This window comes from Rhinopithecus roxellana, chromosome 4 (genome assembly GCF_007565055.1).
Source record: "Rhinopithecus roxellana isolate Shanxi Qingling chromosome 4, ASM756505v1, whole genome shotgun sequence".
NCBI classification, from domain to species: Eukaryota; Metazoa; Chordata; class Mammalia; order Primates; family Cercopithecidae; genus Rhinopithecus; species Rhinopithecus roxellana.
This window is the reverse complement of record NC_044552.1, coordinates 163,604,847-163,620,201: the sequence shown is the minus strand read 5'-3', so window position 1 is coordinate 163,620,201 and position 15,355 is coordinate 163,604,847. Positions and strand designations below refer to the sequence as shown.

The 15,355-nt window shown below is 38.5% G+C and overlaps 1 protein-coding gene across 2 annotated transcripts in view; it reads right to left on the bottom strand.

The window, feature by feature from the left end:
* NT5DC1 (5'-nucleotidase domain containing 1) overlaps positions 1 to 15,355 on the bottom strand; it is a 158,420-nt gene that overhangs the window by 12,747 nt on the left and 130,318 nt on the right. For both annotated transcript variants that reach the window (XM_010358138.2, XM_010358141.2), the window contains exons 9-11: positions 5,328 to 5,446; positions 4,079 to 4,240; positions 3,304 to 3,472 (exon numbers count right to left, since the gene is read on the bottom strand). In XM_010358138.2, the coding sequence (XP_010356440.1) occupies positions 3,304 to 3,472; positions 4,079 to 4,240; positions 5,328 to 5,446 (450 nt within the window). The remainder of the gene's footprint in view (positions 1 to 3,303; positions 3,473 to 4,078; positions 4,241 to 5,327; positions 5,447 to 15,355) is intronic.

The following is a 15,355-nucleotide window of genomic DNA, read 5'->3' as shown; positions in this document are numbered from 1 at the left end:
CCCCAGAGGTGGAGCCTACAGAGACAGGCAGGTTTCCTTGAGCTGCTGCGAGCTCCACCCAGTTCGAGCTTCCCAGCGGCTTTGTTTACCTACTTAAGCCTCAGCAATGGCGGGCGCCCCTCCCCCAGCCTCGCTGCTGCTGTTTCGGTTAGATCACAGACTGCTGTGCTAGCAATGAGGGAGGCTCCATGGCCGTGGGACCCTCCCAGCCAGGTGTGGGTATAATCTCCTGGTGTGCCCGTTTGCTTAAAGCGCAGTATTGGTGTAGGAATTACCCGATTTTCCAGGTGTTGTGTCTCAGTTCCCCTGGCTAGGAAAAGGGATTCCCTTCCCCCTTGCGCTTCCCAGGTGAGGCAATGCCTCGCCCTTCTTCAGCTCTCGCTGGTCGGGCTTCAGCTCTGGCTGGTCGGGCTGCAGCAGCTGACCAGCACCAATTGTCCGGCACTCCCCAGTGAGATGACCCCAGTACCTCAGTTGAAAATGCAGAAATCACCGGTCTTCTGTGTCTCTTGCGCATGGAGTTGGAGACTGGAGCTGTTCCTATTCAGCCATCTTGCTCCGCCCCCCTCAGATATATCTTTTATAAACAATCTTGCATTTTGGGAGGCCAAGGCAGGCAGATCACCAGGTCAGGAGATGGAGACCATCCTGGCTAACATGGTAAAACCCCATCTCTACTAAGTGCAAGGATTACAGGTATGAGCCACAGTGCCCAGCTGGGTATTGTTATTTTTTAAAAATCAGCTATTAATTGGAGTATTTGGTCACATATATTTAATGTAATTACTTCAGGTTTAAATTAAACATTTTACTAAATGCTTTCCATTTGTCTTGCTGATTCTTAACATTCTCTCATCCCCTTTGTTTTCTTTTAGATTCTTAAATTATTTTACATATTAGCTTGGTATATGTATATCATCACAATTCTTTTGACAGTTATTTTAGAGATTACAACATGCATTTCCAACATCAATATTGAACATAGTCTTATCCTTAATTCTTTAATTCTAGCATGTTAGAACATGTTAATGTTTGCTGCCCCACTCTGGCATATATATGCCATTGTTGTCAGGCATTTTAATTCTCTATTTATGCAAATCCCATGGGACCTTAATTTTTATTGTTTTAAACACTAAGCATTCATTTTTAATTCATACACTTATACCACATACTTATATCACATACATTCTTCTTGCATTTCCAGTCTTCCAACATGAATTATTCTTAATTGTACCTGGAGAACAATAATCTTTATTTCCTCTAGTGCAGGTTTCTGGATATACATTTTCTTTATTATTCCGTCTAAAAATATTTTACTTTTTTTTGTTTTTTTTGAGACAGAGTCTTGCTCTGTTACCTAGGCTGGAGTGCAGTGGTGTGATCTCAGCTCATTGCAACTTCTGCCTTCCAGGTTCAAGCAATTCTCCTGCCTCAACCTCCCGAGTAGCTGGGATTACAGGCACCCACCACCACACCTGGCTAATTTCTGTATTTTTAGTAGAAACGGGGTTTCACCATGTTGGCCAGACTGGTCTCAAACTCCTGACCTCAGATGTTATCGATTCACCTGCCCACCTCGGCCTCCCAAAGTGCTGGGATTACAGGCATAAACCACCAAGCCCAGCCAATATTTTACTTTTATTCTTTAAAAAGTTTCCTGGGTATAGAATTCCATCAAGATTCACATGATTTTCTTTCAGCAATTTAAAGCCATCATTCTATTGTCTTTGACTCTTCTCTGTTTCTGATAAGTCAGATGTCAATCTGTTATTTAATCTATATTTATGCTCTTGATTGCTTTTAATATTTAATTATCTTTGGCATTTAGCAGTTAACTCTGAATTTCTTTTTATTCATTTTGTTTCATTTCTTTGGGCTTCTTAAACCTTTGGCTTATTTTTTTCCCATCACTTTTCTCTCATCTCCCTTATTCTCTCATCTCCTGGGACTCCAATCACAGATGCCCCTCAGTATCTGCAGGGCACCCCTGTGATACCAAAACCTGCGCATGCTCAAGTCAAAAAATGGCATAATATTTGCATTAAACCTACATGCATCTTCCTGTATACTTTAATTCATCACTAGATTACTTATAATATCGAATACAATGTAAATGCTATGTAAATAGTTATACTGTATTTTTAAAAATTTGTAACATTTTAAATTGTTGTATTATGTTTTATTGTTTTTTTCCTCTGAATAATTTTTATCCACAGCTGGTTGAATCTGAAAATGTGAAACCCGAGAATACAGAAGGCTGGCCATATAGAAACCTTACTCCTTCTCACTATATCTTTTATGTCTCAGTCTCTCTTCTGTACCTTTTATGATTTTTCTCTTACTGTTTCCTTCCAAATATGTTCTTTTGACCTAATTTCCAGTGCACTGACTTTTCATCTCTGTCTAATTTGCTATTAAATCCACCTGTTAAGTTCTTAATTTCATTTTTTAAATATTTAAATTCTACAATCTGCATTCTTTTTATATCACAGTTTATACCATAGTTTTTGTCTCTACCAAATTTCTCATTCCTTCCATTTCTGTATTTGACTATAATAAGCATGGTTATTTCTGTTAGTGTGGTCTCATATCTTTATGTGCCTGGCTATTTTTCATTATGTGCTGAATTTTATATGAATTGTTTTTAGAAATAATTTGAGTCCTAGAATGATGTTATCCCCCTCAAAAGAGAATCTATATTTGTTTCTACTAATATATTGGGGCACTACTAATTTGGAATCTCCTCAATCCAATTTTAGGTATTCAGCTGATTTCAAGCTGAGTTTTAGTTCCTGTGAAAATGGAGATTTCTTCTCAATTCATCCTTATTGTAAAGTAAAGCACTTCAGGGCCTCAACATAGATTGAGGGAGTTCACCAGACCCACCCCTCCTCAGGCAGGCCCTCTCCTCTGTTCCTATTCCTATAGATTCATGAAGTTACTGAAAGGCCCATTCACCCTCTGTGGTGCCCTCTCCAGAAGCAGCAAATACCCAGGGGGAAAAGTAGCCTCAAATGCCAGGTTCACCTTACTGGGCCTCCTCAGCAGCTTGTCCTGGTAACTCTTCCCTAAATTTATAACATGCCTCCAAGCTGAATTAAAAAAAAAAAAATTGTCGAGCTTTTGTAGTTGCCTCCCACAGAAGTGCTGGTCCTAATTACCTAGGTTCCATATCTAGAAGATGTTTTCCCCAAAGATAAATCAATGTTGTGGGAAGATTTCTTTTTCTTAAAGACAAGAATTCTAGTACTGGTCATTAGTGTCTAGTAACAGGTGAAGCTTTATAGGTACGTTCCCCCTTACCTGCAATTGCTTCAATACTTGGAATTGCAATAGTGCTGTAAGTACTGATTCTCTTACAAGACCATGTATAAACGAAGGAGTCTTCTGTATTTTCCAGTCCCCAAACTGAATCAATAAAAAAAGAACCCCATTTTTTGGATGAAGTATTTAAAGGCTTTGCTTTTGGTCCCTGAAACAAGAGAACAGAATAATTAAAATGGTGATTAACTAATGTTCAATCTCATAACTTTTTTGTCTATGAAGTAAATAAAAACTTTGAAAACCTGTAGGAATCTACAAATAGGCTTTGGGCACACATTAAGTTTTTGGAATAGGAATAATATTTCCTCCTTATTAGGAAGTATCCTTTATTTTAAACAGAAACTAGCTTTTTATATGGTCAATTCGTTATTATCTGAAAACTAGCCCAAACAGAGCAACCTAGAAAGAGAATTTTTTTCCCTACAATAAAAATAACTCTGTAATTCTATGATGATGATGATGATGTCTAAAGGGTAGTTAAAAAAAAACTTGGTCTAATTTTCTTATTTAGTATTTATTTTTTAGAAAGGAATGAGGATGTCATTATTATTTATTGCTTTCAGTATAAATAGAACATGAAGTCAATAAAATTAGTACAAAGTTTCAAATTATTAGTCTTTTTTTTTTTTTTTTTTTTTAACATGATGGCATTCAGCCTGACCAGGACAATTTTGGAGTCAAGTAGTATAAAGATACTTTAGCTTTCAAACATAAATATTTTTCTTTCAAGGAAAGAGATGCAGGGAACCCTAACCTCATATTTTCCTTTCTTCTCTAGAGGCTCTGACTCCTCAGGCCTCTGACTCCTCGCACCTTCATCCCCTCTGAGTTCTTCCAGGATGAGGACTGTCTCCCAATTACTATAGTGACGAGCTGGGAAAATGTCTGAATGCATGCTGTCACCAAAATAAACAACCTGTAAGACAGACAGCAGATGCTGTTTGAGGCACAGAATTGTGAAAGAGAGTGGCATTTATTTCATATAAAGAAGAAGAAAATTTCTCAACAGGCATCAGAGTATGACAATCAAAAACTGCATAAACAGCTTAAACGTCTTTGAATAACCTCACAGGTGACCATCAACTTGTCTCATTTGATTCACAGGGTGCCAGATTTGTCTTAAGAAGTTATATAACACATTCACAGGTGGAAGAGAGCATAAGGTGAAATAAGTGATTTTATTCAATTTTTCTAAAGACGTGAACCTATATGTTTATATAGATGTTTACAATTATTAATAAAATGGCCCCTGCAGTTGAAGAGCTGGTGAGGTATTAGAGACAACTTGTGGATTAGAGATTATTAAAAGTGCAAATCACAACCACTTTTCAAGAGTTTCTGGGCCCAACCTCAGATCGGTTGAAACAGAATCTGTGAGAGTGGGGCTAGGCATGTTGAAGCTGGAAGTTCCCTAGGTAGTCTGAGGCAAACTCCATTGATTGAGTCCATACCTCTCAATTTTCAGATGTGAAAACAGAGTCAAGGGATATGAGAATCAGCATCTGCAAGTCAGACTGCTCCATCCATTAACCCTCAGGAGTCCCCAGAGGACTGTGGCATGGTGACAGCCAATGGAGCAGGGCTCTGTTACCCCATGATCTCTCAGCTCACAGAAATTCTGGTAAATATTTTCTTAGAAGAAAGGATTCTGCTGTTAGAAATGCACCAGTGTCCAACATCAACAACGTGGTCATGGTGTCAAAAACAAGTGTATCTTTAAGCTAGTCTGTAGCATAATTTCAGTTGTTTGTTTTATATATGAAAACTTTTTGGATGGATTATTATCAGGATTAACATTCCACAGGCATCCTACACACTCACACACCCCCTAAATTTGTGGTGTCCTGCCTGGAATCCTTGCTCTTCTCTATCACAGATAGACAGCCTGTCTACACTGACAAAGGAAAGGCTTATTTAAGCAGAAGAATTAGGAGAGATTTGGCAGTTCACAACTGCTTATGTCTACAAGTGGGCACTGAGGGCTTCTCCTCAACTGGAAATACCTTGGGTTCAGGTTTGCCAGTCATTTTCTTCAGAAGTTCATAGAGGTGGACAGCGTTCCCTTGGGAGTACCAGCCAGGTTTATCCAGAGATGGCAGCGCCTCCTGCTCCTCATCATTCTCTGAAAATACAGTGACAATCATATACTTTTTAATCAAGTGAGAGTAGCCAGTTGGGCAGACCACACTTAGGGCATGGCTGCAGGACATGTACAAACAAGAACCTTGTGGGGAAAGGAGCTGACATTCAGTGGTACCTACATATTATAAGGCCCTTAAAGGTATATACTTTTTAATCCTATGGCCTTCTTAATTGGGGAAAATAAGGTTCCAGGAAGTTATTTTGCCCAGGATCTCAACTGCTGGTAAGTGATTTATTCGGTGATTAGATAGACATCTGCTTGACATCAGGCCCCTACTACTACAAAATGGTTTACCAAATAAACAACACAGTGAAAGTCATTAGGTGTTAATTTTTTAGAATTGAGGGTGAGGGAGATAAGTTTTTAATTAGTAGTCTATCATATTCAGATGTACATTTTGCACCCTTGATGCCTCAAATGCTTTACCCTAGTACCAGCTTGGGGTGGACGGAGAATGAGAGGACTATCTGATGCCAAAGCACAAGTTTGTGGACCATTCCAAGTTGTCCTCTCCCAGCACATTACCTTCCCACTCCTGTTAAAGCAGGGCTGGTGAAAGAGTCTTTGCCTCTCTGAATTTTGCCCACTATTCTATTACTTATACACGAGCTGAAAAGCTGAAGAGAATCTGCCTACCAGCACGATGATAAAGGAAGACTGAGTAAGGTTTTATGAAATACATGATATATCAGCAGAGACTTTGGTAGCTGTTGATACAGCTTTGCAAACTGTATGGAAAAAAATAACCTCCTTTTTCTCACATCAATTGTATGATTTCTGATTTTAAACAGGTTTATTCCCCCCACTTTTTTGGTCCTCTCTGCTGTGCCACTAAGAAGAATCTTATAAGATACAATCCTATGTTGGATACAGAGGTTGTGTATACAGAAGCTTATATAATTAGAAGGGTTCTCTTTAAGAGAACACATACAGAATTAATACAAAATTACCATGGTCCCTGATAGGATTTGGAAGAGATAAATGAGGGGGTCTTAAAGCTTAAGCTTCATTGGCTTTGTTGTAAATCAGCTCTGGAGTAGGACAGGGAGAAAACAAACGGTTTAGAAAGGAGGCAAAGATGGGTAAGTTAGTCATTAAAAATACATCTCTGGCAATATTAGTACCTTTAACTAAAATCGAATTTTCCCTAAAGAAACTCTATGTAAAAGTCACAGACAACAACAGTAAATCTCTGCCTAGTTTATAACATAAAACATCTTGAATCTGGTACTAGAGAACTGAAGATTTACAAATTAAAGATTGGTCATTATAACTGAAATGAAATATAATTTATTAATTCTACTACAAAATGAGTCAAATATATCACAATATTAAGGTGCATTTCTGCATAACCTCAGATATTTTAAACACAATTTTAAAACTACATTTATAGATAATTAAAGCCAAATCATAGCAACTAGCAGCTTATGTTCAATAAATATTTATGCCTATCTTGCTGCCATTTCAGCAGCCATTTTAAAATTCTTCTGCAAAATTAAATGAAAATCCCACTATTCTTTAAAGAAAGAATAGATAGGAAGCCAAAATCATGTACTAGCCTAACAATAAAAGGGTCTAAGAAGATTCAGCATATTCCTGGAGAAACACAGTAAAAAGTGATCACTTCTGATGTCTGTTTATTTACTGAAATGTCTTACTATGCAAGTAATGTGGATTTGATGGCAAATGGAAAATGAATAATTTACAGCAATATTTCTGAAAAGACTCACAGTTGATATGTAGATGCCTACTTTGCAAGGATAATGGGAAGAGAATCTTTCTACTACTTATGAAAAAATTTTTAAAAATCCATAGTATCATAATTTCTTAAATGTTGAGACTCAGTAATCTAATAGGAAGCAAAAAACCCCAAATCAAGTCAAAACAAAAAATTCACTATATACAAACATTACCTCCCCTCCCTGTTTCCAGCCCCTATACTGGAGGCTGCCTTAACGAATAATTAATCTACAAGGGCAGCTGAGGCTGAGGGTTTTGGCAGAGCCTTCACAGCTAGGAAGCTGCAAGACTCAGAGAAGTATTAATTCCTGCAGTAGAGAGCCTGTTCGGACTGTGAAAGCCACAGACCTGAGGTGAAAGCTGTACAGTGCAGATGAACAAGCTCAGGGAAGTTTCAAGCACAGTGTTTATAAACCCAAATAAACATTTTTTACATTATTTAGATAGGGCACTGTACTTCTTTATAAGGTCAATTGAAAATAGTTACATAAATCTCTATTTTTACATAATATTTTAAAATGTACGCTGGGCATGGTGGCTCACACCTGTAATCCCAACACTTTGGGAGTCTGAGGCAGGCAGACTGCTTGAGTCCAGGAGTTCAAGACCAACCTGGTCAGCATGGTGAAACCACAGTCTCTTCAAAAAATACACAAATTCACTGGGTAAGGGGTTGCACACCTGTAGTCCCAGCTACTTGGGAGGCTGAGGTGGGAGGATAGCTTGAGCCCGGAGAAAGAGGTTTCAGTGAGCCGAGATCACGTCACCACACTCCCTGCTGGATGACAGAGGTAGACCCTGTCTAAAAACAACCCCCACCCCAACCCATAAAACAGCGTCCTGCAAAGAGTACAATGAGGATACTGATTTTAAAAAGTTTAATTAAAAATATGTTAGAAGGGCTAGGCATGGTGGCTCACGCCTGTAATCCCAGCACTTTGGGAGGCTGAGGCAGGTGGATCATGAGGTCAAGAGTTCAAGACCAGCCTGGCCAGAATGGTGAAACCCTGTCCCTACTAAAAATACAAAAAATTAGCCGGGCATGGTGGCACGTGCCTGTAGTCCCAACTACTCGGGAGGCTGAAGCAGAAGAATTGCTTGAACCCAGAAGGCGGAGATTGCAGTGAGCCGAGATAGCGCCACTGGACTTCAGCCTGGGTGACAGAACGAGATTCTGTCTCAAAAAAAAAAAAAAAAAAAGTTAGAAGATATAGAAAATATAAAGAAGACAAAGGGGATAGACGGTGATGATAATTTGCTTCCACAGTTTTAAAATGGGGCTAAAAACAATGCTTACCTCACAGAGTGGTTGTATAAATAAATTAATGCAGATAAAAATAGAGCACACGGAAAAGTGTCTGCCACAAAGTAAGTGTTTAAGAAGTCTTAGCTATAATCCCTTCAATTTACAGGTGAATAAATTGATATCTGAAAAAGTTAAGGAATCTGCCCAAAGTCACTGAAATGTTATAATAAGAGCCAGGACAAGAATGCACTTTGCCTCCTTATTCCAAAGGATTTCAAATTAGGGCTAGAAGACAAAGTAAGATGATACTCCCAGAGACCATTTCCGAATTTGGATTCCTGGACCTAAATGTGTCCCATGGTATTGCCACAAACAGGAAACAACTATAGCACAGAATAAACCTTTATCTGTTATCCCTGAGGACACCCGCAAACTAACAATTCTCACTTAGGATGGAGCCTCAGCTAACTCCCTATGACATCTTTATATAAGGCCCAAATTTAGTGCAACCTTCCATTTGTATTGGAAACAGTTCAGCAATGAATGAAGAAAAGAAGGAGGGCTTTAGAATGCCCTTTGAACTGAATTTTATAGTTTATTATTTTCACAATGTCTCTCCCAAATTCACTGATAAAAAGCTTTATCTCGTAAAAAAAGCAAACCTGTATTATTTTCCTAAAATTCCACTGTCCCAGCTTTAATTTAAAGCAGTCTTAACAGTTAGGTAAAATGTATTAATTGAAAACATTTTTCTATAAAAATATATTATTAGGACAATTTTCTATACCAAAGCTCTACAAGATATACAAATCATTCCTCAAATCCTTTAACTTAATCACTAATAGATGTTTGGGTTATAAAATAACTATAAAGGAGAAAACTCATAGGAGAACAAAGCTCAAACCCTTTCTTTTAGCCTACAAACTACCAAAAAACTGACCTAATGAAGGTAAGAAACAAATGAAGTTGGATAAAGAGATGGAGGAGCAATCAATTTAGGCAAATAAATAAAACTAAAGCTGTCTTGGAAACTGTAATTTATTCCTAAATATAGCTATGCTTTACTACAATGAAGTAAATCTTTTTATTTTCTTATTGTAAGAACATACGGACAAGATGAGTTTAAAAAACAGTAAAGTTTTTGACAGTATAACAGTTACAAAGTAGCTATGGGACAATGATACAGTCAAGGCTAGACTGACATTCTTGAATAAAGCTCAGCGAAACTTACCACAGAGAGCAGAACCTGTGATAAGTTTTGTAGGCCAGATTCTCTAACCTCAACTCACAGTGACTGCTGCCTCTCCTAAACTCCCAAAGCACTTGGTGTCATTACTTTACTAATGTTTAAAAATATGTATTTATGAGATTTTTTCTGAATCAGTAATATATTTACATATTTTAAAAAAAAGTCTTATTTTCGAACTCTATCTGGTATGCACTCACCTTTTCTGCAAAAGGCAATCACTCTTTTATGCACATAAAAGCAAATATGAATATGAGCATATTCCTTTTCTCCATGTTTTTACATATTTGTTGAGACCTAATCAACATACAATAAATTGAATATATATAAATTGAATATAAAAAAATTTGATGAGTTTCAGTATATATATATATATATACCTGCTATGGCCTGAATTATGTTCCTCCCCAAATCATAAGTTAAAATAATAACCCCTAGTATATCAGAATGTGACTATTTAGAGACGGAGCCTTTAAAGGCTGGATTAAATTAAAATGCGACTCTCAGGGTGGACCTAATCCAATACGGTCTCCTTATAAGAAGATGAGATTAGGACACAGATAGACACAGAAGAAAGACTATGTGAAGACACAGGCAGAAAACAACCATCTACAAACCAAGCAGAGAGAGGCCTTAGAAGAAACCAATCCTGCTACAACCTGGCTTCAGACTTCACAGCCTGCAGAACTGCAAAGAAATAAAATACATCGTTCAAGCTATCTAGTTTGTGGTATTTTGTTATGGTAGCTCTAGTAAACTAATATAATACTAATAATTTTAAAATGCTTTTAAATGCTAATATTAGAATAATCTGCATGAGGCTCTGCAACTTGCTATTTTTAAACTATTTTATAGCTAGCACAGTGTAATCTACCTCCTTTTAAAATATGTGCATTTCATTCTATTTTATACATGTTGTATTATTTATTAATAATAGTCCTCTATAGATAGACATGTGGGTTGTTGCCACTGTTTTTCTGTTACAAGTAAAAAGTTATAAACATGAGTGGATCTGCACAGCCTGGTGGAGTCAAACAGAATCTGAGCTAGAAATACAATTCATTTTCGGCCGGGCACGGTGGCTCAAGCCTGTAATCCCAGCACTTTGGGAGGCCGAGACGGGCGGATCACGAGGTCAGGAGATCGAGACCATCCTGGCTAACATGGTGAAACCCCGTCTCTGCTAAAAACTACAAAAAACTAGCCGGGCGAGGTGGCAGTACCTGTAGTCCCAGCTACCCGGGAGGCTGAAGCAGGAGAATGGCGTGAACCCGGGAGGTGGAGGTTGCAGTGAGCTGAGATCCGGCCACTGCATTCCAGCCTGGGTGACAGAGCGAGTCTCAAAAAAAAAAAAAAAAAAAAAAAAAAAGAAAGAAAGAAATACAATTCATTTTCTTTCTCGTCTCATTCTTCATTTTTACTATATTTCACAGACTGTTTTAGTCAGTCGGGGTATAGCAGTGAATGAGACGGCCCAAGTCTCTGCCCTAAGCATACTTAGGGTCTCTTCTCTAAGGATGCTTATATTCTGGTGGCAATCTCTGACTTGTTAGAGGTTACTAAATAATGAATTATGATTAAAATATATTTACAGTTTTTATTTCTAGGATTCCTTTCGGTATATATGTAAAGTTGACTGAACAGTTCATTTTTACTTTTATAAATCCCTTCCTCAATTCTGGGCTAGACTTTTTTTTCTCCAGTTGTACATTTTCATACATACATTCTCTGTTTCTTAGCATGGACAGGTAAGACATTTCTCAAGTAGAAGGTCTAGTAAAATGCCTGTGTTGGGGGCTATAACAGGAAAATTATACTATTAAAGAAAAAGTGTGATTCTTACCCTTATCTACTTTGGTTTGGGGGAGGTGTTTACCATTCATTCATAGTTCTTGTTTTTTTCCTTTGAGCTGGAGCTTCGCTCTTATTGCCCAGGCTGGAGTGCAATGGCGCCATCTCAGCTCACTGCAATCTCTGCCTCCTGGGTTTGAGTGATTTTCCTGCCTCAGCCTCCCGAGCAGCTGGAATTACAGGCACCTGCCACCATGTCCAGCTAAGTTTTTGTATTTTTAGTAGAGATGGAGTTGACTAGTTCGCTGATGGATTCAGCCTCTTTCATTCTGGGAGCTTTTAATGTTGCTGGAATTGTGCTAAAGACAGAAAGATTCCTGCACACAGCTGCACCCCTCAGCACTAATATCCAGTGACAAAGTTCATCAGACAATTTCCCAACTGTAACCAAGTGAAAACACTAAACAATACACAGAAAGAAACAGCTGACTGGAGCTGCAGAAGGAAGGTATTGCAAAGGAAATGTGATTTGTATGTTTGACCTTAAATAAGAGGTAGGAAGTCACCAGAGAGGAAAGAGAGAAGGCATTCTACACATATCTATGCCACTCAGAGTGTGGTTTTCCAACCAGTAGCATCTGCTTCACCAGACAAGTTATTCAGAAATGCAGAATGTAAGGTTTCACCAGGGCCTCTGAATCAGAATCTCCATTTTAACAAGATCTCTAGGTGATTCATGTGTACATTAAAGTCTGAGAAACACTGATGTTGACAGAATAGTGAGAACAAAAACTTGATATAAGAATAAAAGGCAATCATTTCAGTAGGAGTAAAGAATACTTTTATGGAGATAAGTTAAGGAGGATGGAAAGGTAATTTAGGAACCATATTGTACAATTAGCCTTAGGATGCTACATGGAATGGAAGCCAATGAGATACTGTGTGCATGTGATTAAATATATTTGTGCCTAAGTAATTAATAAAAAAGATGTGGGAAATTTTAAAGAACTCAAAAATAGAACTCTGTGCTAATGAAAAGTGTCTGAAGAGAGGTTAGGGAGGGGTTAGATAGTCTAGTGGAAAGGGAAAGGAGGACAGAGATGAGAGATTTCCCAGGCATATTAAGCAGGATTTAATGCATAGCATACTGGAGGTAAAAGGGTAAAGACAACGGAGGTTATCAGCTCGAGAATTTTAATAGATGGTTAGGTAAGGAAGACACACAAGGTGACCAGCATATTTGGTTGTTTGTGGTTTCTAGGTGGAAGGAGAATCTCAAGCTTGATTTCAGAACACTGAGTGGAGCTGCCTAGTGTGGACGAGGAACTGTGTATGAGACTCAGGAAAACAGGTCTCAGGGAAAGAATTGGGAGTCAGAGTCAGTGTACTGGTGACAGCTAAGGCCGAGAGAGAGAGAGAGAGAGAGAAGAGAAAAGAGAGGGAAGAGACAGAGTTGGATCATGATTCTCCCAATGGCGGGCAGGGGCAGGAACTGAGCTAAGCAGCATTGGCGACACTGCAGTGAACAAGGCAGACACGTTCCCTCGCCAATAATAATTTAATCTTGCAAGACAGAGATTCCCCGTATCCCCGCTCTCAGCACTGGCGAGGATCTGGTGACGCAGTGCACGTGATAGAGAAAAGAGAGGAAGAAGATTTTGCTTGGAAGCCGCTTCTCCCCTCCATACATCCTTAAGCACTGGCAGGAATCAGACTGGTGGGAGGAGCTCAGTCCTGACTGACCCTGGTATCAGCATCTTCGCCCCTGTTACCATGACAACCGCTGATGTCAAACCTGTGCCACTCGCTAAGGCCATGCTGTGTTTCGTGATTGGCTCGCTGTGCCTTCCATCCCAGCAAGCTCAGTTGTATTAACTCTACTTTAACCATTTGGAGCAATGACTTAAATATTGTGCCATTTCACACAAGGGATGATACGGGCAGTGGTGGGAATGTAGTGAGGACAAACCTGAGCAAACGGAAGGACAACTTAAAAGGGAGGGAAGAAATGAGGATGACTGATTTTTTTACGTTAGTGCAAAAGTAATTGTGGTTTTTGCTTATTAGCTTGGTTAAGGTCTGTGCTTGGAAAAGTAGCTAAAATGTAATTATGGAATATGGGAAGAGGGGAATGGGATGGGGATTTAATGAGCTGTTGCAAGCATATCAAGTTTCCTGCGACTCTGAGGCTGTGGGATGTGAAGATTTTAGAAGACAGATAGAAATAGGCTTCTGAAGGTCAGAGAAATGTGAAGCCCAGAGATAAGGAAATGTGAACTATCAGTATATAGATGATAGTTAAAACCTTCCCAGTGGTGGAGAGCTGAAGGACAACAGAAGAAAGGAGAACCAAATATAGAATGTTAGGGAATATCAACATTAAAAGGGAAAGGTAGTAGAAACGGAGGTAAAGCAGTTAGAGGTAGCTGAAGAATCAGAATCAGCAGCAGAATAAACACACAGAATGTAATGAAGTAGGGATTTTAAAATATGTGCAGTACAATCTTGTAATTAGTAATAGTTCTGGCAATCTTTTTTGCATTCTAAATAGAATAAAGTATTTTGGTTTAATTCTAAAAAATATTCTTCCACTGAAATATTTTAAATCAGAGGCCCAGAAAACAAAGGCTGGAAAGAACCTTAGACATCTAGCCCTCCTGGATGTGATAAAAATGAGGTAAATTTTTCTTTCTTTCTTTTTTTTTTTTTTTTTGAGTCAGAGTTTCACTCTTGTTGCCCAGGCTGGAGTGCAATGCCGTGATCTTGGCTCACCGCAATCTCCGCCTCCCAGGTTCAAGCGATTCTCCTGCCTCAGCCTCCCTAGTAGCTGGGATTACAGGCATGTGCCACCATGCCTGGCTAATTTTGTACTTTTAGTAGAGATGGGGTTTCTCCATGTTGGTCAGGCTGGTCTCGAACTCCCGACCTCAGGTGATCCATCCACCTCGGCCTTCCAAAGTGCTGAGATTACAGGCGTGAGCCACTGCGCCCGGCCAAAATGAGGTAAACTTTTCTAAATATCTGTACAAAAAGCATGAAATCCTATATATGCTGAGATTGCTAGGCACTTCACAGTCTTCATTATAGAGACTGGTAGGACTTTGGGTCCTGCTTCATCAATCCAGATTTTTCATCTCTAAAACCACAGAGGAGAATGAAACACAGTAGACTGCTAGTTAAAATGAAATTTTTATAAGACTTTCTGGCTATACCCCCAAATGCACAGACAACAAAAGCAAAAATAGACAAATGAGATTACATAATACTAAAAAGCTATGCAACCACAAAGAAAACACTCAACAAAGTGAAAACAATCTGTAGAATGGTAGAAAATATTTGCAAAGCATACTTCTGATAAGGGGTTAATATCCAAAACATAAAAAGAACTCAATTCAACAGTAAGGAGACAAATAATCCAATTTAAAAAATGAGCAAAGGACCTGAATAGATATTTCTTGAAAAGCTATACAAATATCTAGCAGCAATATGAAAAAGTGCTCAATGTGCTCAAAACTAATCACCGGGGAAATACAAAGTAAAACCACAATGAGCTATCACCTCATACTTATTAGATGGCTATTATCAAAAAGACAAAAGATAAGTGTTAAAGAGCATGTGGAGAAAAGGGAATCCTTGTACATTTTTGGTGGGACTGTAAATTAGTTTAGCCATTATGGAAAAAAGTGTGGCAGTTCCTCAAAATAATTAAAAATAGAACTACCATATGATCCAGCAACCCCAGTACTGAGTATACATGCAAAATATATGAAATTGGTATGTTGAGATATCTGCACTCCCATGTTCATCACAGCATTATTCACAATAGTCAAGACATGAAATCAACCTAAATGTCCATTAGCAGATT